Source organism: Pelmatolapia mariae, linkage group LG6 (assembly GCF_036321145.2).
Source record: "Pelmatolapia mariae isolate MD_Pm_ZW linkage group LG6, Pm_UMD_F_2, whole genome shotgun sequence".
NCBI lineage: Eukaryota > Metazoa > Chordata > Actinopteri > Cichliformes > Cichlidae > Pelmatolapia > Pelmatolapia mariae.
Genome location: NC_086232.1, coordinates 39,724,036 through 39,745,322, shown reverse-complemented (window position 1 = coordinate 39,745,322; position 21,287 = coordinate 39,724,036). Strand labels below are relative to the sequence as shown.

Genomic DNA, 21,287 nt, shown 5'->3' with positions numbered 1-21,287 from the left:
TGGCTCTGTATGATGTCAGTGAGAGCAGAGATACTAAGTATGGCCATCGCAGGCACACAGTTCTGGCCGTGAGCGCAGAAGCCCCACCTACCTGCTGTTTGATCATTCTGTTTACGAGGGACAGCCAATAAGAAGAAAGTTGTTTAAAAGTAGAGGCGCTACGAGGAGCTGCATCAAGACCCAGTGTAGGGTAAATAAGGATTATTTTGGACTGTGAATAATGCAAAGCTATTCTAAGCATAAAGATATGGAGTAAAAAGCTCCCATTTTAAGTTGTGAGCTTAGGCAATACTGCAACACATCCACTGAAGCTTCCATCTCTGAATCTGTGGAAGTCCTGTTGTGATAACTTTCATTACATTAAAGATCTTTTCCAGAATTTTAAAACTCTTGAACTTAATTTCATGTTGGTGAACAAGACAAAGTTACAGGTGGGACAAATATGGCAGGTAGGGATGGTGGTAACCAATGATTGTGTGCACTTGGAGTACAGGCACCACCACCTTCACATATGCTTCAGATGTGTTTTTGTAGAGTAGTGCCTTGAAATGACTTCATGGAGGGTAAGCTGAGACATACCATAATTAAACCTGAACCCGCTTTGTAGATTTTTCATCTTTTTGTGGAGAAGGATTCATACAGTATGATGAGGAGCCCAAACACATCTCAAAGCTTCCCAAGAAGACCAGAGAAGACCAAGAATGGCCGACTGTCATTTACTTTCCTTCACAGCCACATAACAAATCCATTTATGGGGGCACTTGAAGACTGAGAAAGCCAAACATTCCTGTCATCACCAGTAGCTCTTGGGAAGTTCGTGCTGTGTTATCAGGTTTTGCATAACATTTGTTGAGTGCTGCTGCCTTGAAAACAAAAGCTGGGGAAACCAAATTTGCATATTATTCACTGCACCTTTTACTCTTAGTTGATATTAGCATTTCTGATGGGAAATGCTGTACTGACTTTAAAACAAATGCAAATTAGAAGCACCTTTTTGCAAGTTTGCAAATGAGTCTCTGCTCATACGCCAGTGTGTTTGCATGGTAAAAAAAAAAGTCATATTTAAAAATTTCTATTAAAACTTGTTGATATAAACTCCCAGTGAGTCATTTTAACACATTCAAAGAAAAATGTTGTTTAGAGCTGGAGTTTCTTTTTTACAGAGATGATCATCATGGATCAGACTTAACCAGTTTGGGAGGAAAGAAGCACAAACTCCACATGCAGTGAAGTGCTGCAGTTTAATGACATGAAGCAGTGGAGGTGGGACCTGCCAGACAGCATGTGTTTAGGCACCTGCTTATCAAAGAGGCCATGCTCTTAACTACAATATCCGTGTGGACGAGTTATAAAAAGTTCACACTACTCTGAGTTGTTATGAAGGGAAAAACTATCCATCGAGGCTAAAACATTTTTTTTGTTGGAGCTGTTGCAAGAAGGATTTTCTCCCCAACATGAAGATGGCATCAGTGTGTTTCTCTGTTATCTGTGAAGACGTTTTCACACTGGCTTCAGGAGCTGAGTGCCAGTTCTTGCATGACTGCAGTGGGAGATTTTTCAGACCCACTGCTGAAGACCAGAACTTTTCTCTGAAGTAATGACATTTGGATAAAAGCAGAAACCAGTTAACACAGAAAAGCTACTTGACACTGATTACTAACTACTACTAACTACATGAAGTGGGCCTTTTGGCAGGCTGTGACACTAAAGCAGCATAAATAACTTTCATTAGATCTTCTAGTGCTAGGTCTTACTTTGTTCGGTTTTAAAGTTAAAAGTCTAATTTTTATGAAGTTTCATGTTCAATCTTTCATGTCCCTAGAAGGAATATCATTTTTTCCAGGAAAAAAATGTCTGCAATGATTCCCCAGCTAGCAGGAAAACAGCTATTATTAACACCTACAGCATCCTTTGCTCTGAAACCTGAGCTCCTTTGTCCTAATTAGAGGAGCGTGTTGATTGCATCCACCTGCTATAGAGAGTGAGACTGAACCAAGACCTCAGCTGAACCTGAAGCTTATTTCTGTGGCAAAGAGGATTTTGCTATAAAGCACAACTTTCACGTCTTAGTAATCCATTTTGACTTGCCTTTTTTAAAAAAAAAAAAATCAATGGAGTTGTGCGACACTGGGTGGAGCTAAACTCAAACACCACCCCTTCCCCTGTTTATATGGACTAAATATAATGCAACCCATGTATTCTTATGGGCACTCCCTCTTTAGTGATTCATTTTAACCCCATCTTGCCCCATCTTTGGTAAATATATATGTAGATGTATATGGTTGATTGTTTTGTATTTTTTGTAGACTCTATTCCAATCATGTCTACAAGGATGAAGAACAGAAGCCAAAAATGTGTCTGTCAAACTATCAAAGTTGTGCTGTTGGAACCTTTCACTCACTTTACTACTCCGTGCGTGGACGTTGTGCCAGAAGCCTCCACTCTGTTAAGCAACAATATCATGGTGGGCAGAATTTGTCTGCAGTGTCCGTCAGTCACTGCTGATTTCTTTGTATAGCCCCATCCCATAATGCTTCCAGCAATTTCGTGGTGTCATTCTGCTGCCAGGCTTTTGGCAAGGGCACTTATCTTCATTTGTTTTTGGTTCAAATGAATGGAACTGGGTTTAGATTGGGCACAGGCACTGCATGAGTGAGGAAGAGATATCTGAGACTTGAGGCTCGGCCTATCAAAGAGCTCCCTTCAACTTTCCAGTCCTTAGCGAAGTCATGAAGGCGATGCGTGTGGAAGTCACTCATCATAGCTGGTGGTGTAGCTGCAAGCTCAAATGGCGTTTGAGTGGCAAACTGTTGGAGCAGCAGCGATGAAATGAAACTTGGTCACATGAGAGCGTTTGCACTTGTGCAGTCTGTATTAATAGTTCTGGTTGGGGTGCTGGTGGCCACAAGTCAAAGTGCAGGACTTTGTGTCAGGGAAGTTACAACATAGACAATTTTCTAGCTGTGCAAACGTGATGGGTCTTGTTCAAAATGATCAGGATCGTTCTGTGTGTTTACATATATACAGCTGTTTATTTCAAATATAGCCTGAATTTACTGGATTTGATAGAAATCCCCAAACTACCACTTGAACTGTTGAATGGATCACTTTTTGGATATCAAAAGAGTGTTTAACCAGCCATAGCTATGCAGAAGAACTCTCACATGTGGGGTCCAGGGCACTTCAATGCTGACATCATAAAAGAGCTATTAATGTTTTCGAATTGATCTATAAGAGTAGCTGTGTGTATAACTGAGGTATACTTCCATGTCACAAGCAGTCTGCTCCAGCAGATTTACATGGCTCTTGGGTTAAAGCCCTAAAAGAGCCAGTTTCACTAAACCATAATTGGTTCTTGAAACAACAGCTTTGACCATGTTTCCAGCTAATTCACCATTCATTCTTATAACAACAAGTCAAACAGACACTTTCAGGCAGTTGGTGACAGTGTGACGTGTAAAGCTTATGAGGCTTCAGTCTTTTAAGACCTTTACTGTTCTTCCCTTAAGGCATCTGGTCTGACTTTTACCAAACAAAAGGTAAAATAAACTGAAGTTTATTTATTTAACAGAAATTAGCAAATATTCCTCTGACACTGACACTAAAGAGAATTTTTCTAAACAACACACAGAAAGTCATTCAGTAAAAACGACTCTCTGTATTTAAAACCTCAACGTTAGGATTTGGCCATGGCTTTATGTTTTCAGAGCCAAACATAACCATATTTGCACGAGAGGCTGGAGTATTATACAGGGTGGGCCATTTATATGGATACACTGTAATAACATGGGAATGGTTGGTGATATTAAAGTCCTGTTTGTGGCACATTAGTACATGTGAGGGGGCAAACTCCTCAAGATGGGTGGTGACCATGGTGGCCATTTAGAAGTCGGCCATCTTGGATACAACTTTTGTTTTTTCAATAGGAAGAGGGTCATGTGACACATCAAACTTATTGGTAATGTCACAAGAAAAACAATGGTGTGCTTGGTTTCAATGTAACTTTATTCTTTCATGAGTTATTTACAAGTTTCTCTTTGTTCACAGCCATTGACATGTCGAAGAGGTTAACACGTGAGGAGTGGATCGAAATTGTGTTGATATCTGGTGAACACAGTAACCGGGTCATTGCAGCACATTTGAATGCAAGACACCCTACGAGATCACCCATCTCCCATGCTACAGTTAGCAAACTGCTTGCTAAGTTTTGTGAAACTGGTTCAGTGTTGGATTTGCCAAAATGTGGACGCAAGAAAACTGTCACTAATGAAGAAACATCAGTGGCTGTCCTAGCTTCATTCAGCAAGAGCCCACAGCGTAGCACTCGCCGCATGTCACTGGAGAGTGGCATTAGTCGAACATCCCTTCGGCGGATATTAGCTACTCACAAATGGCACCCTTACAAACTCCAGCTACTGCAGCATCTCAAGGAGGATGACCCAGATCGGCGCACAGAATTTGCAGAATGGGCAAAACAAAAATTGGAACAGGACCCTCAGTTCACGCAGAAGATTTTGTTCAGTGATGAGGCAAACTTTTATGTGAATGGTGAAGTTAACAAACAAAACCACCGCTATTGGTCTGACACTAACCCACATTGGATGGATCCCTCCAAGACTGTTGGAACAACAAAAGTGATGGTTTGGTGTGGTATATGGGCTACAACGATAGTGGGTCCATTCTTCATCAATGGAAACCTCAAGGCCACTGGATATTTGAAATTGCTACATGATGATGTGTTTCCCTCTTTATGCACTGAAGCTGGCACGTTCCCTGAGTTTTTCCAGCAAGATGGTGCACCACCACATTATGGGTGCCAGGTCCGAGCATTCCTAGATGAACAGTATCCTGGAAAGTGGATTGGTTGTCGTGGGCCAGTTGAATGGCCCCCAAGGTCTCCCGATCTGACCCCCTTAGACTTTTGTCTTTGGGGTCATCTGAAGGCAATTGTCTATGGTGTGAAGATACGAGATGTGCAGCACCTGAAACTACAGATACTGGATGCCTGTGCTGGCATTTCTCCTGCGGTGTTGCTATCAGTGTGTGAAGAGTGGGAGAAGAGGGTTGCATTGACAATCCAACACAATGGGCAGCACATTGAACACATTTTATAAGTGGTCAGAAACTTGTAAATAACTCATGAAAGAATAAAGTTACGTTGAAACCAAGTACACCATTGTTTTTCTTGTGACATTACCAATAAGTTTGATGTGTCACATGGCCCTCTTCCTATTGAAAAAACAAAAGTTGTATCCAAGATGGCCGACTTCTAAACGGCCACCATGGTCACCACATATCTTGAGGAGTTTGCCCCCTCACATGTACTAATGTGCCACAAACAGGACCAACCATTCCCATGTTATTACGGTGTATCCATATAAATGGCCCACCCTGTATTATCAGGTAACAAGCTAGCTTGGTTAGTAAGCTGCATTCATAAACTGAACATATGCAAAGCAGACGTGCAGATCTGATAATTGGTGCTAATAAAATCGAGATTCACTCAGCAAAAATTAAAAGCACAGACATGACCAAGAGGCTAAGTTCAGGGATTTGAACTAGCAGAGGTGAGGCCTCCCAGACGTCAGTCAGCTGCAGCTAACTGCCAGTCAGTCACACATGTAACCTTAGCAGTATTACCTTCAACAGACATTTTTTTCAGGGAGTGTCATACATGTGCATGTCTTCATGAGTGCATGCACATACAATTTGCACTTGTCTGTGCAGCGCCCGACCAAACCGGTTGTTAGTAAAACTTGAGTGGATGTGTCAGTTTCACATGTTCTTATCCATAGTGGTTAATGTTCACACAAAACTGAAGCATACCAATACACTTGGACACACACTTATTTTTCAGTATGCATGCGTTAATGATACCACAAATTTTGAAAAACAAATCTGTGGCATTGGTACTTTGTACAACACTGATGTTTCACTTGAGCACTAGCAAAAAATAGTTCAGCATAACTGTACTGTTCCATTTTTTGTAAGAAAAAATAGTTTCAGTTTATCATGATTCAGATTCAGATGTCTAACCAAAACATGATCTGTAAAGATTACAACTTTCACCAGAGTGGCACGCTTTATCTACTCACTGACAGCTCCTTGTGCGTGTACCAGAGCTCTGATCGCGAGGACGTTTCAATTTCAGAATCATTACAAGCCAACAGTAAACATGCTGCGTATGAACTGGAAACTATTACTTCAAAAATGTATTTAACCTTTACCTCAAAGACTAACGTGGCTAAAAATATTCTAAAAGAAAGAATACCGTACATATATTTGTGATTTAGGCAAGTTGTACTAGAGACCAGGGAGTATGTACCTGTTAAACTTAAACTTCTAACCTCACAGGAATATTATAATTAGACGACCACTAAAGTTCAGATTGGCAGAGGTTGAATCTAAATGTATAAATCGTAATAAAGTCAGTCAAGAGTTGAGAAAGTATTGAATCAGTTTACCTTGCTTTTTGCGAGGTCTGTTCAGCAGCTGCATTGAATTAATGACTATGAATATTGTTTATATTGTTGGTCACTTGAATTAATTAATTATTTACTTAATTACTGCTCTTCATGATTTTAAATATTTAAATTTGTTTTTGACTCGATCGGGGTTTTATCTATTGCTGTTTTTTTTTAACTCTTCTGTGTAAGGTAACCTTGAGTATTTTTGAAAAGGCGCCTAAAATAAAATGCATTATAATTACTTTTATTATTATTGCTACTTGATTTTTATTCCATTACTGTTGAGTTAACATCTGTTGTTTTGTTTCCAGCATGTATCAGCTGTGGCCTGACAATGAAGTATTTAAGCATCTATTTATTCTCAGTTTGTTAGGTCGGGGTTATTACTTGAAGTTGGTTAATATGTTATAATATGACCTCGTTTCATGGGCCTTGTCATCAGACCTTTAAAAAATTGTTCCTTTTCATCTTTTTTGAGTAAAAACTTCAAAAGTAACTGTGCTTTTCATGCTTTAAGAAAAGCCCTGACCCCAGAGGCTGTAGGGCTTAGTGCCTGATCCCGCTGATACACTGTTTGTGTATAAGAGGAATGCACAAACTGTTTGTGTGTTTCAACTTTCTTTCCCTTTTCTGTTACTATTTTATCTTTTGCAAAGCTATTTGCTCAGTGTTATCAAATGACTGTTTAATGCTCACAGCCCTCTGTGGCGAGGCCTTAACGAAATTATTATTTTACATTTATGTCATAACGTCTTCTTTCAACTTGCTCCTCTTGGGTGGTTTTCATCTCCTTCTATCTTTTTCATCTTCATCTTCCTCTGTCATGCTAGCCTCCTGTACATCCTCTCTTACCTCATCCTTAAGCCACTTTTTCTGTCCTCTTCCCCCTCTGCTGGCAGTTTCACCATCAACACCATTTTCCTGGTGTACCCAGCATCTCATAACTAAACATTTTCAAACCATCATCTATATTCAAATCTTATCTTTTTGATCCTCCTTACTTCCAACACAGGTACGAATAACAAAACCCAACGGAAGTATCCTTGGGCAAGACACTGAACCCTGAGTTGCCCCTGATGCATCGATGGATGTGTGAGGGTGTGTGTGAAGGTATAGACAAAAGCACTGTGGATGTGCGTGTGACTGCGTGGTGAGCTTGTACAAAAAATCACAAATCACATCAAAACACTGAAACAAACTTTCTGGGCAGACTTTTGCATCTTAAACAATGATGCTATTCTTTTCTTAGATGTGCTTTACCACTTTGATTTGATTTGATCCCAATAACTGGCAACAACGAGGATGAATGACCTTTTTTGTGGCATTTGCACATTTTTGTGCAGAGATTCTCTGAGAGTCCTGCGTTTTCCTTCTATCAAAACATACACCAGGGTGTTGCTGGATATCGTGGTCCAGGACTCCATCACAAAATGAGTTTTATTACCAGGAAGCAGAGCACAACTAAAGGTATCAAAAGCCTTAAGATGACAAATCCTGCCACTGACAGAGATGATTTACTTCAAAATCTTATCAGCAATTTTTTTTCCCTCTGGCCTGCGGTGCTATTTATACATCTAGATTATTTGTTGTGAGTTGCCCAGTAATGGAAATATCAGCTGTAGAACATTTGGCCTCTCTTCAGTCAGTGTCACTGTTGCTGCGTAACTCCCACGATAAACGAGGGACCACTGTATAGCGTGAAATCACAACAACAGCTGCCTCGGGATGCTTTATGTTGTAAGGTAAAGATCCTACAATAATACAAAGAAAAATACAGTCTTTGCTGTGATTTCTCCTTCACCGATACATATAGAAGCTGTTGGGTGTTGATTCTTTCTTGGATTATAATCATCTCTTGGTCTTATCTACGTTTATGAAAAGATTATTTTCATGAAACCAGGCCACAGTCCTGCCAGTTCTCTTCTGTGTGCCGTCTCCTGTTTGTCAGTGATCAGCCCAATCTCTGTAGTGTCCTCTGCAAACTTTATAATGCTGGTGTTGGTCTGGGAGGCCAGACAGTCAGAAGAGGCCAGACAGTTCTGGTTCTTGATGTCTGGTTTCTAACTCTGGCTGCTTGCAGTCTGTCTGACAGGAAGTTCAGCATCCAGTAAAAATGCACGAGTGGATAAAAGAGTGCATGAATGAAGAATGAGGAAAATAAATAACTGTCTGGGAAATAAGAGAAAGGATAGAAGACACCATTGACTTAAACTGCAACATAAATAGAACAGATGGAATATGGAAGATGGAACAGATGTAATTTAATATACACTCACTAGCCACTATTAAGTACACGTTGCTAATGGGTTGAATCCCTTTTCACCTTCAGAACTGCTTTAAATCTTCATGGCACAGATTCAGCAAGGTGCTGGTTTTGGTCCATATTTACACGATAGCATCACACATGGCATGTTAGACACTGCTGCTGAAACAAGGCTGCATTGATCACCACATACACAGTTTCAGCCATATTATTATGTTCATAAAATAATTATGAAATAAAGCATAAGAAAAGTGAAATTTAAATCCATTATATTAAAAAAAAAAAAAAAGCAACTGAAATCTACAAAACTGAGCCCCCCAAACAATCCAGATGAATAAAAAGCATTAAAGGCAAGAAGAAAATATGTATATTAGATGCTTGGTTGAAGTGTCCCTGTAAGATTTTGCCAGCAGACTTAAAAGCGTCTTTGAGCAGTCTAACATACATGAATCATTTTGTTTTGATTAGACCGTTCTGTTTCTGTTCTACATAACTGAATGTGCCGTCACACAAACTGTAAAATTATATTGTCAAGTATGAAAAGAGGACTGGAGTCAAATTCAATCTAAAGCTCCGAGACAGAAATTCTTTGACAAAACAACTGAAAAAAATAAGCGCTGTTCATTTTCTAATATTGAGGCATAACTTCTGAAATTGTGAGATACACATTGCATGTTTGCGTTGTAACTGTGCGAGCAGTTCAGGGAAGACATTCAGTGTAATGGCTCTGAATGGTTGGTATACAAACTCTTATTAAGAGTCACAGTGAACATCTACACACATGCACTCATGTTTTTTTTAACTGTGGACCTGTTGTATTCTGATTTTACCGCCTGTGTGCTTTCACATCATTAAACAGTGCAGTTGTCTAAATGTTTGCAAAATCTAACTGATATTTACTTGCTGGGAGGAGTTAACCGTTCAGGACATGTGTTGGAGAGCGGCATGTGTGTGTGTGTTGCTTCTGGCACAAAGATGAGTCAGACAGTAATTTGGTTTCATCCTTTATTCTGACAGAACATCACCCCATGGGGATTTACATTAACTGATGACAAAGTCGGACCTTGCCAAGTGGCAAGAAGAGAACAGTCTTCACAAAAGTTCAGTATACAACAACTCAGTAAATGACAGTCGACATGCATGATAGTATAAAACCAAATACATGTTTAGAGGACAAAATACAATATAGAACTCACACTGTAATACAAACACAACTGTCCCTCACTTTTAGAGCTGTCTGACCAGCCCGCAACGGAAATGAAAGCTTTAATTGCACAAATGACAAACGTACGCAGGATTTTTAAAACGTTCTTTTTGTAAGGCTGTGCCACCCTTCACTGGACCGGAGACAGCCTCCCGAGGACGGCTGCTGAGTTTCCTTTCAGATCACGTCGTGTGGACGTAATCTGAGGCTGTCGGGACAGGAGTGCTCATGTAGGCACGTACAGTTTCTCCACACGTGTTCACAATCAGTGCTCTCGAAAGTTTACCAACACCTGTTGAAATTCTATATTTATATTCATGTTCTGCAAAATCAAAGGTGAATTTATATATTATTTTGCTAACTTGAGATAAAGTTTTCTACTCTGCACATAAGCGAACAACTGATAAAAAATAGAAAGTGTAGAAATACAAATTATGATCAGAATTTACAGCACAAGAGTATAATACAAGTAGGAATCACAATCGCACGTATAAAAAGACACATGCATCATATCCTGCATGTCCTTATCTGTCTTTGCTTTTTTTCTTCTTTTTGACGGCTCGTTCACATTCACACTGTTGGATAGAAGCCAAAAAATGTAACATTTTGTATACTTGAAAAACAACAATACCACTATGAGGTATAAGAGCAGTGACTAGAGTATATGAAAGTTTTAGTCTGTGAATTACACAATCAACAATTTAGTAAAACAGGTTTCCAGTGACATTAAAGGCAACAGCATGGCAGAGGAAGGCTTCCTGATACTACCAGGCATCTAGTGCAATAAAACGCACATAAGGAAAAAGAAAAGAACCAACAAAAAACATTACACAGTCTTAAAAATCAAATCATTAATAAAAGGGAGTAGAATTTGTACTGCTGTAAAACTTTCAATTCTCTGAATCTTAGCTGCAAACATTTGCACTGCCTCAGAGAAAAAATGATCCCACAGTAAATTACAGCTTTGCATACAGTTACAAAAAACTACAGTACATTAAAAACAAAAAAAGGGAAAGGCACTTCTCCCGTACTCTTGGAGAAAAAAAAAACGTGAGAAAGAGGAATGAGCGAGGAGGAAAACGAGGGAGATGTTGGGCGACCTCTCTGCGCAGTCATGGAATAAACTGCTACACTCAGTTATTTTGTGAAATGCATTTCAGCGAAGCGGGTGTACAGTTTCATCTCCCCCTGTTTTTCTTTACAGCAAAACTCATCATTCAGCAGACAAGGAGGGGGGAGGAAAAAATGGGACGTTTAAAAAGCACGAGATAGTGTCGGTGTCACTTCCATCAGTGTTTCTGTTGCCATTTTATGAATTTTATTATTTCTCACACATCATCACCTCCAGCATTGCACTGCAGCCGAGCTTATCAGCTGACTTAAAATTAACCTAACTAGCAAGATGAGGAGAGTTGCTATTGCTGCATTATTAGACTTGAGGCAGCCTTAGTGAATAAAGGAAGGAGATGATGATGAAATGAACTGTCTAAACATCTTTCGCATATGCAGCCGTGCAAAACGTTCACTCGTTCTTTGTTCTCAGGGTGACACTTCTTTGTTCTATGTCAAAGAGCCGCGTCCTGCTGACAATCAGAGGAAAGGTAGCAGCACCCGGTGCACAGCGCTGCGAAGCAGATCATATGATTATGTGACATGTTAATAAAAAACAACATACTATTTGTGTGTTGTTATAATCGTCAACATTCTGGAGGACTGATTATTCCTTTTGTGCAAAGTCTCTTTTTTTGTGCAAGTGTCTTTTTACCACAGTGCTGGTGGTCGTTAGGAAAGGAAAATTCAGGTCTGGGCAGCAGCTCAACCTGTCAAAGTGTGCTTGTGAAAGTGAACTACTGTAAGCTTGTAGCAAAAAAAGAAAAAATGAAATGGTTTTAATGAACTGTATGTAATTTGTTTCCATTTTAAGTGATGACTAATGATTTAAATAGAATGCAGCACAAACTGCAACATTTTATTCTGGGTCTGTGTGAATGTTATTATTGTGGCTATTTATACGACACAGGCTTATGGCTTTAGCCAGGGAGCCTATTTTTTTATTTATTTTTTTACTGTATTTGCTTTAGAAGACAACAGCTCATAGGTCGGGTACCAGAGAGCTCAGCTCATATCTGCTGCTGTTGTGTCAGCAGTGCTGTACAAACTGTATAAACCACCAGCCTTTGCTGCTGTTCCCCCTCTGTGAAATCGTGCCCAGCCGGCAGACAAACATGCCTCCAGCCGGCGCCCACCCTTTCTCCCCGTCGTTGTGAGACTTCTCAGCAGCTGGTGGTGTCCAGCAGCTGCTTGGCCACGGCAGCCCCTTCCTTTTCAGAGTTGGTCCTCTTAACATGTGTAACCTTGGCTGTTGCTCTCTGCCTGCGTTTGACATTAAACACATCCCACTTCTCCGGCAGCAGGCCCTTGTTGAAAATGATGGATGCCAACAATGAAACAAGGAGAATAGACATTAGAGAGATGAGCATGATGGCGGTACGGAAGGGAAAGTACTGGGTTAGCTTTCCCTCCTTGTCCAGCCGGCAGCCGGGGAACTGGATGGCTGGTGGGAGGCCAATGAGGGGCTCGCCGCTCAGGATCCTCATGACGAGCCCCATTATGTAGCCCACGATGGCGCCGTAACCGTTGGAGACCTTGAAGAAGAGGATGCAGACCAGCTGAGGGAACATTATGGTGTAGGACATGTCCACGCCGACAAGCCAGAACACCAGGACGCTACTGTCCAGGAAGGTGAGGCCGGTGCCAGCCAGACCCACGACCACCACGGAGATACGGATGACCCACTGCATCTCACAGTCTGAAGCCTGAAGGAGCAGAGGAAATGACAAGACAGACAAACAGAGTTAAATAATACATTACATAAACATACAGCTTGTTGAGCCCTCCAAGGTGAGAGATCCACTTACAAAGACGCTGTATATCTAAGCCACAGTACGAGACGCCAGCAGTGAACAGTCTCACTGTATGAAACACTGGGTGTAGTTGAAATAATGAAACAGGTCGTTGCTTTCAAATAATTCTTTCTGCACAGTTAAGAACTTTTTTTCATGCTGTCTGTTTCTTTAAATGCTAATGTAAATGAAGGGATTATTACGGCTTAAGTACAGATCTCTGGCTGCACATTGTGTTCCATGCCTTTTCAAAGGAAATTGATGATTAATCCTGGTGAATCATCATTTGCATCTCCGCAGTATGCCAGAAAATGAAATCTCTTATGAAGTGAAATTGCCACTGGCACATAAAAAACAATGTTTTACGTCAACCAGTAACAGTGTTTTATCTACACTGACCGTTATAGTGATGACAGTGCAAGATTGGGGGATGTTTTTACCATCTGAGAAGCATAAATGAAGACAGTTTGCTGAATTAAAGTCGGGGAATTCAGCAAAACCAAAAGATGGTGAGCACTACAGCTGCTGATCTATGACTAACAAGATGGCATTGTCAGTTGAATTGATGGAGCCTCCTTATTGGATGATTCATCAGCATTTTCGCAGTTGTCCATACCACTGGGATGATTCATTTAGGAACAAAATGTTCTTGAGCAGCAGACGCTGACACGCCTTTTCTGGAAGATCATATTTGATCCCTAACGGATCTTTTCCTTCACATAAACAAAAATGGCATTGTATTACACCTGAAGGTGGCAGCACAATGGACCTTCAGACTAGGATCAAGTAGTAATAGGACACTGCAAACTGGTGCTGTGGTGTCGTCTCACAGTAAGAAGGTTCTAAGTTTAAATATCCCCACCACCTCTGTGCAAGGGTGAGGTTTCCTGCATAGTACAAAACCACATGCTTGTTCGGTAAACTGTCCACGGTTGATATGATGCTACGATGGCTCCAGTTCCCATGTCCTGGAGTTAAGATAGCTAGTTAAAAGAAAAGGATGCAGAGACATTATAATGCTGCTTCAATGCAACAGAGCAGAACACACTGCTGCTTTTACAGTCCGATTAGTGCTGCTAAAAAACACTCACCTGCTTCCTGATGATGTTCTTGTAGATATTTGAGGAGAACAACGAGGCAGAGGATAGCAGGGCCGAGTCCATGGAGGACATGACAGCGGCAGCTACGGCCCCAATGCCAATGACAGAGATGTAGGGGGGTGTGAGGTACTGCAGAGCGATGGGGAGGATGGATCCTGCCTGGTCGCGCTCGTACGGGGTGGGCAATCCATAAGAGGTTGAGTTCCAATCTAGCAGGAAGCAGGGGAAATCAAATTACCCCATTAAGGAGATGGACACAATCATATCAGTAAGAAATTTGTGCTAAGGCGAAAAGCTGATGAAGGAATTTTCCACAGGTGTAAGTTTAGAGGCTTTACCTGTAGATGCAGCCACGGCCCCGATCAGGACTGAGGGGATACCGAGCACCAGGCAGCAGGCCGAAGAGGCGAAGCAGGTCACTTGAGCCTGGGTGTAAGATGAGGAGGACAGGATCCTTTGGTAGAACGCCTGGTAGGCCAAACCGCCCAGAGCCTGGCACAAACACACACAGTTCAGACACGATGACAGGAATCGGCTTGGATTGTGAAACAGGACAAGATCAATCCTGCAGTGAAGCCACTGCTGTTATTCTTGGCCAAGTTTAATTTAACTCGTTTGCTTTGCTGAAAAACAATGTTGAGTACCATTTCCACGTGTGGCTTTTATAACATTCACACTCACCAGCAGCATGAAGTCATCGAACCACTTGCCCGCCTCATCGAGCTCCACGGTGCCGACCCAAGGAGCCTGGAAAGTTGCGTTGTATGCCGTCAGCGAGATGTCCACAGAGTGAGGGTTGGTCATCATGAAAGGGACGCACACCCACTGTTTACACAAGCAAGAACACAGATGATCTGATTATTAGCTCAGCAGGGAATATTTTTCATCAAACACTGAGGAAATGAGGCTTTAACGTCAACTCATTTTATTCTGAGTGAAATACAGTCAACTAAAAACAGTCAATTCATTTGCTGTTCTGGACATTCTTAATCACATAAAATCTTCTCTGTCTGCAAACTTAAATGGTTTAACGTCTAAGTCAACACAGATGGGAAGTTCTTTGTAGAATGGAAAATTCTGTAACCTCTGAAAACGCCACTGGCAGCAGAAGATCATGTGATATTAAGATCAAAGAACAGATATTAAATGGCTTGTGATGGAAACCTACTCATCAGTTTCTAAACTTTTAAGCTTAATCAGCATTTAGGGAAAAGGTTTCAGGTCAATTTTTGCTCATTTCCAGCTGTAGAATTGCTCGAGTAACAACTAGCATGCCGGTGCCACGAGGGCTGCCGGTTGTCCTTAAGTTGCCGTTGGGAACAAATGTGGAGATCTACCATTGCAAAGGTAGACAATAACAACTTCTGGGGGTGTGACGTGGAGTCTTAGCGTGCAGACAGAGCCTTGACAAACATGGGGCTTCCCAACAGTGGTACATGAACACTCCTACATAAGAGCCTTTTAGAAGTTGACAGCTGTAACATCAACAATCTTATTTGCTTATCTGGATGGCAGCCATTTTGAAAACCGAGTGATGGAAATTTCAAATAAGCTACTGAAACCAGAGCCTGGTTTAATAGCACCAGTTTGCATTGTTAATAAGCTACCTGTTGACTCTATATTGAAATTTTATCCTTCTATATTCTTTCATGCAGCAGAGCGAGTAACCTGATAGGATACATGCTTGAATAATATTTGTCTCTCAGCAGGAGCCCCTGCGTTGCCATATCAGTAGACGGTTACGCACCAGGCTGATGAAGATGAGGATCAGCTGGATGACGTCTGTGTAAGCCACAGAGTAGAGCCCCCCCAGCAGTGTGTAGACTATGGCCACCACTGAGGAGATGATGATGGAGTAGACATAGGGCAGGTCCAGGATCACACTCATGGTTCCACCTGGAACAACAGAGCAGAGCGATGAGCATCGGAGGACTGACGGACACTCGGGTACAGATGAGTGTATCTATGTTTACATGCAGCTTCTCACTTTCGTTGTTTAATTAGATGGTTTTAGGTTCTCAGTCTCTCTTTAAATACGTTCTCTCACACACCACATCCACTCTTATTTTAAGTTCTAATGAGAAACATTGTCTGGTTATACTGTTCACATATAGAGATACAGTATTAACACATTACTCATAAGAGCAACATTACATGTGTAGCCGTTTAACTCAGTTACGCTTAAGCATGGGTGACTTTGGTTTAAACCTTATGTTAAGCAACGCTACAACATAAAAGTGATGATGACAAAACTAACAAAAACCATAGAGGAACACAAAAGAAAGCAGCCTATTGATTGTGACTCCACTATGTTCAGTTTCACCCTCTTGTTTGGGCGAGTTAGCACCCTTTGTAATATTGATGTTTCATTTAAAAGAAAAACATTAAAGACAGAGGTGTGGAGAAGTGTGTCCTAGTGTGAAACAAGTGTAAAAAAAAAGGAATGAAACAAGTTAATTTAAATAGGTGAGTAAAAAAAAAAAGAAGACATCTTGTTACTCAAACAAGACAAGCAAAAACATCACTACCTTCACCGTCTCTTCTGCCACATTGCCAGGGTCCCCCCAGCCGCAGCCTGCAGCCACACCACAACAATGCCCTTAAACAGAGAAGTGTCAGATCGGCACCATCGCTTGCCACTCACCACCCCGCTGACCTTTCACCCCACCCACATTACAGCTACCTGACCACCCCTTCTTTACCACCCCGTCTCAACTTCCCCACTAGCTTTGCATCATTATGAACTGACACATGAACGCTTTAGATTGACCTTTAACCCTATTTGTGTATTTTTTTGTAATATGATCCATTTCTCTGACTTTATCAGGTTCTTATTGGAAAATGTAAACAACTGGACTAGGTGTCAGCTATCTAAGACTTTGTGGCCCTGCAAAGGAAGGTTTGTTATACAGGTGTTCATTTTTTTTTTGCACTTAGGCTTCATTTAACGTTTTGGCGTTAACTCTGAAACTGTCTGACACTTCTGCGATGGGTGGGACATGATGCATCACAGTCACTGCATCGTAAATAATTCCTGGATGGCCTGTTTTCCAGATATAGTATCAGAGCTCTTATGCGTTCTGTGCTGAACTGTGCCTTTCCCCTCAATGCTAAATTTAGGAATAGGAAAGGTGGAATGAGATCCAGGGGCCTCTGGGGCTTAATGAACAACACCAGGGATGGACAGGGGCAAAGAGCATCCCAAACACCCCCCAGGTTGTTATTAGATCCTTGTCCCACTTACAAACCTCAAACATGTGTGCATGCACACACGCACACACACACACACACACACACGCACACACACACGCGCACACACACACACACACAGGCACCCCCCTTCCAAACTGTCCTGTTCCACATTTCTTCTTGGCAGAAATTGGACCGTGACAGTGCCGTTGATACTCCACTGCTAAGTGACAGCACATCGAAAGCATTTTTTTAGTTAAGCACCCACCCACCCACACACACACACACACACACACACATACACAGAGGCACACGCTCAAGCATAAAGCAGTTCGGTTTATGCTATACATACACACATACAGTCACTCAGCAACATCGCCCTGGTGGGTCAAGCACTCTCTGGAGTATCAGGTGTTTGTGTGTGCGCATGTGATGCGTGCACATCAGGGAGGTTTGCATAACATTTCCAAAAAAAACACTGGTGGACGTTGTTACACTGACATGTTAAGGAGGGGTGTCCCCTGATTCTATATCAGTTTGTACGTTTGGACAAAAAAAATAAAAAGTCCCAGGAGCATTCCCGCCTTCCCACCAGTCCTTTTATGGAGCACTGGCACAGCTTAAAGTGACTCAAACAAATCTCATTAGATTTCACTGCTTCTCTTTAAATCTTTAAACTACACACAGGCATTAAACTTTAATGCAGCATGTAACATTTACCCGTCAGTCACAACTGGCACAAACTTTGGAAAATGTCTCTAATGACACAGCAATCTGATTGTAATAATTGATCACCTTTCACAATCAAAAGGCTGCTCGATGTCTAACCCCCTTTTTCAAATAACACTGGAAAAGAAAACAACGTTAAAAAACACAAAGGAAAACATTATACACACACAAAGGCGCACACACACACACATACTTTTGCCTCTTCGCAAACACCCATGCACATACACACTTGCGTTCACCATCTCAGCACGTACCACACACACATACACACGACACCATCAAAACAGTATTAACAATGTTACCAAACAAGCAGGTTAAATAAGTCACACCATTCCCATTACTTTACGAACATTTCAAAGTAAATTCAATCCATCATAAAACTTTGTATGTGAACTTTTACTCTTTAAAAAAAACAAAAAAAAAAAACAAAACAAAGAGACCCTACCAGCAGGAGTGGTGAGATTTTAGATCATATAACTGATAGAAATAGAATTGTTACCTAAACATGAGTGATAATACAAAGATCCACATTAATCTTCAAATAAGTCAGGTGAACACTGTGTAACAACAATAACCCAGAGCTGCAATTATTTTTAGTCACTCATCCTCATTGTGCCTATAATAAGGGACAACATTTGTCTTTGCAGAGCTGCTAGGATGACCTCACAGCCGTGCACGAGAGCAGCGTGCTTGGTTCGCTCTACAACGTTTCGTTTTTTTCGTCTTTTTGACACGGACTATTAGCAACACTGGTGTTTACATTTTTTAGGTTTTTTAGGCCTTTATTTACAGCCAGCAATCAGGATGTTTACAAATGTTGCTAGCAGATACCTGTTGTAGCTAATTATTCAAGCTAAATGAGTCTGACTTTAAACTGAGTTGTATAGCTAACTAGATTACAACTAGCATGCATGCTGGTGCTAAAGTAGCATAAATAAACTGAGAAATGTTCTGTTCAGATATTGCAGGGTATAAATAGCTGGTCCTTCTAAAAAAGGCATAGTTGTTTTAAAAATGTAAAGCTTATCTACTTGTTTGACTTTTGAGATGCTAACGTATCGTCTTCTGTTAACTTTAAAACAATTGCGAACCTCAAAATCGAACCAAGAGCAGGACAAAGTGATAACATTACTCTACTCAAAGTAGTGTACCTTATAATTCTATTTTTTGTGTGTTTTTTGTGTTTTTCACCCATTCTTTAAACTTCTTTAAGCTACGTTAACACCTGGTGAAGAAGTTACAAGCCAGCGACTGTTTACAAAGTCGGCTGTTCACTGATAACTTTTGTTTGCAGTTTTCTTATAGTATTGTTTTCTTCACCTGCTTCCTTCCTCTGAATTATTTACAGCATTCAAGCTGTTTGCCAAAAAAGCATCCACTATCAGTATCCTGCTGTTTTTTCTTTTTTTACCATGTACTCTATTGGTTGCACAATTATGTGCGTACACATTATGTTGCCAGACCTTTTATAAAGTGTGAAGTAACTTACCCAGGCTGACAAGTGTGCGTGCCACCCACAGCACGTCTGCAACCAGTGCAGGAAAGATCAGTGCACTTGCAAGGACATTCCCATACTTCTTTTGGAAAGGATCCATCATTGTCACATACTTGTTCTCTCTCATTGGCTTGGCAAAGAAAAAGCCACCTGCAGGAGGAAAGGGATTTAGCAACACATCTGATTACCTCCTTGAAAATGTTATCAAGTTTAGGATACATCGTTTACATATATCTTTCATTAACGAGAGAGAAAGGAAGCGATTTAGTGGCCGAGTGAAAGAATGAACGCTTTTGAACAATAGAAAAAAACAAGTTCTCCCTCCAGATAGCATAATAAACACCTTCAGACAAACCCATGGGGCCATAAGGCCAACAATGGGGCATGTTGTATTTCCTGATAAGAGGCTCCAGTTCACATTACTCTCACGATCTGTGGGCTATTGTGAAAGAGGTGCCCGAGTGCCGATGACTAAACATGTCACAAATGTTTATGGATGCCGGATGCCCTGCCGGGTTTGTCAATTTGGTGAATTCACAAGAAGGCAACCCAAGCTTAGGGGTAAACTCATCTGTTTGCACCTGTTGCCTCCAGTTAAAACTGATTTACCACAGTACTATTTTTAACATGAGCGACACTTTTATTGGTGCAGTCAAACGGGGTCTGCGGGAAAGGGAGTTGCGCGGACGGCGGTCAGTAACACTTCTGCTGCAGACAGACACTCATTTTATTAATGCATTTTACACACTGTGGATAACTTAAGGTGATTATGGTAAAAATACTAAACCTATAGCTGCTCACATCTCTATCATATTTCCATAGTTCTCTCATAGTTTTCAGTTTAGCATTCTTTGAGTGCCCTGACTTCCTCTAATAATAGCACCTCTCGTACCCAAAGGTCATTGTACCACAGGACCTTCATTAGCTCCTCCTGGGTGTAAAATGAAGCATACAAATGTTAAACTTTCTTCTTCCAAACACTGGAGGGGGCTAAGCTCTGCTGTTAGGCTCATTAAAGCTGACATCAACTTTTTGTTTCTATTTAAAAGTCCACCCCTGGAAAGTGAGGATAACAAGCACCAATCCGACCTGCACAGTTGCATCCAATTAAATGAAGCCTGAACTAAAATCATGTAAAAAACACCTGTATGACCAAACGGACACGCTTCTATTCTAATCAACCCAGAGCGTGCTTTGGGTGCTTTGTACTTGCATTGCACACGTCCTGCTATGGCTCTCTTTGTTCTTGTTTTATAAGTGGGTTCCACTCACCTAAGAAGAAGGTCAGGACATATGGCACAGGCATGAGTGCCCAAACTGCACCTAGTGTTGGGTTGTATGTTGCTTCAGCTATACCCAGGATGAAGCCTCCACCAACCCATGTAGCTGCAGACGAAGAAAAACAACTCACTTGTCTTATTCATGTACCACTTTCAAAGATCAAAATTTAGTGCACTATACAAAAGACTCAGTGTATATATATTCACACCATCTGTCTGCCTTACCAGTAAGTGTGAAGATACCAACTAGTAAGTTGATATTGCGTCCAGCCAGTAGAGTTATCTCCATGCCGTCTCCTGTGCATTTTTTCTCCTCCTTTTTGGAACGCAAGGATGCCCAGATGCCCGTGCCCAAGATGAGCAGGTAAAACAGCGCCATCACCACCAGGCCTGGTATATTGAGAGCCATCTTGAACTACTTTTGTGTCCTGTAGAGAGACATCAGAGGCTGGTGAAAAACTAAGTCACCAACAGCTTCAAAAGGAAACATGCAGATGCTGCTTGCAGGTCTTTTAATGGTAAAATACAAATAAATCACATCTAATTCTCTCTTTTTTTTGTGTAGATAAATATTTGCAGGACTGTAGCGCAAGGAAGATGGGGGAGGAGCCATGTTTGCATACATTTAAAAGTCACCTGAGAAGAATCTGATAAAAA

The 21,287-nt window shown here is 41.2% G+C and overlaps 1 protein-coding gene across 1 annotated transcript; it reads right to left on the bottom strand.

Annotated features, from left to right (window-relative positions):
* Positions 1-12,207: 12,207 nt before the first annotated feature.
* Positions 12,208-21,039, bottom strand: LOC134629830 (high affinity choline transporter 1-like). The gene is made up of 8 exons (XM_063477341.1): positions 20,856-21,039; positions 20,623-20,736; positions 19,345-19,500; positions 15,685-15,833; positions 14,619-14,762; positions 14,276-14,429; positions 13,929-14,146; positions 12,208-12,750 (listed from the first exon to the last, which is right to left on the bottom strand). The coding sequence occupies exons 1-8, from the start codon at positions 21,037-21,039 to the stop codon at positions 12,208-12,210; spliced, it is 1,662 nt and encodes a 553-aa protein (XP_063333411.1).
* Positions 21,040-21,287: the final 248 nt, after the last annotated feature.

Excerpts from the sequence above, each read along its gene's own strand:
- LOC134629830 (XM_063477341.1), bottom strand. The coding sequence starts at position 21,039 with ATGGCTCTCAATATACCAGGCCTGGTGGTGATGGCGCTGTTTTACCTG. Across the intron at positions 14,430-14,618 it reads TCGATGACTTCATGCTGCTG|GCTCTGGGCGGTTTGGCCTA; the intron begins GTGAGTGTGAAT and ends TGTTTGTGCCAG. Across the intron at positions 12,751-13,928 it reads AGAACATCATCAGGAAGCAG|GCTTCAGACTGTGAGATGCA; the intron begins GTGAGTGTTTTT and ends CTGCTCCTTCAG.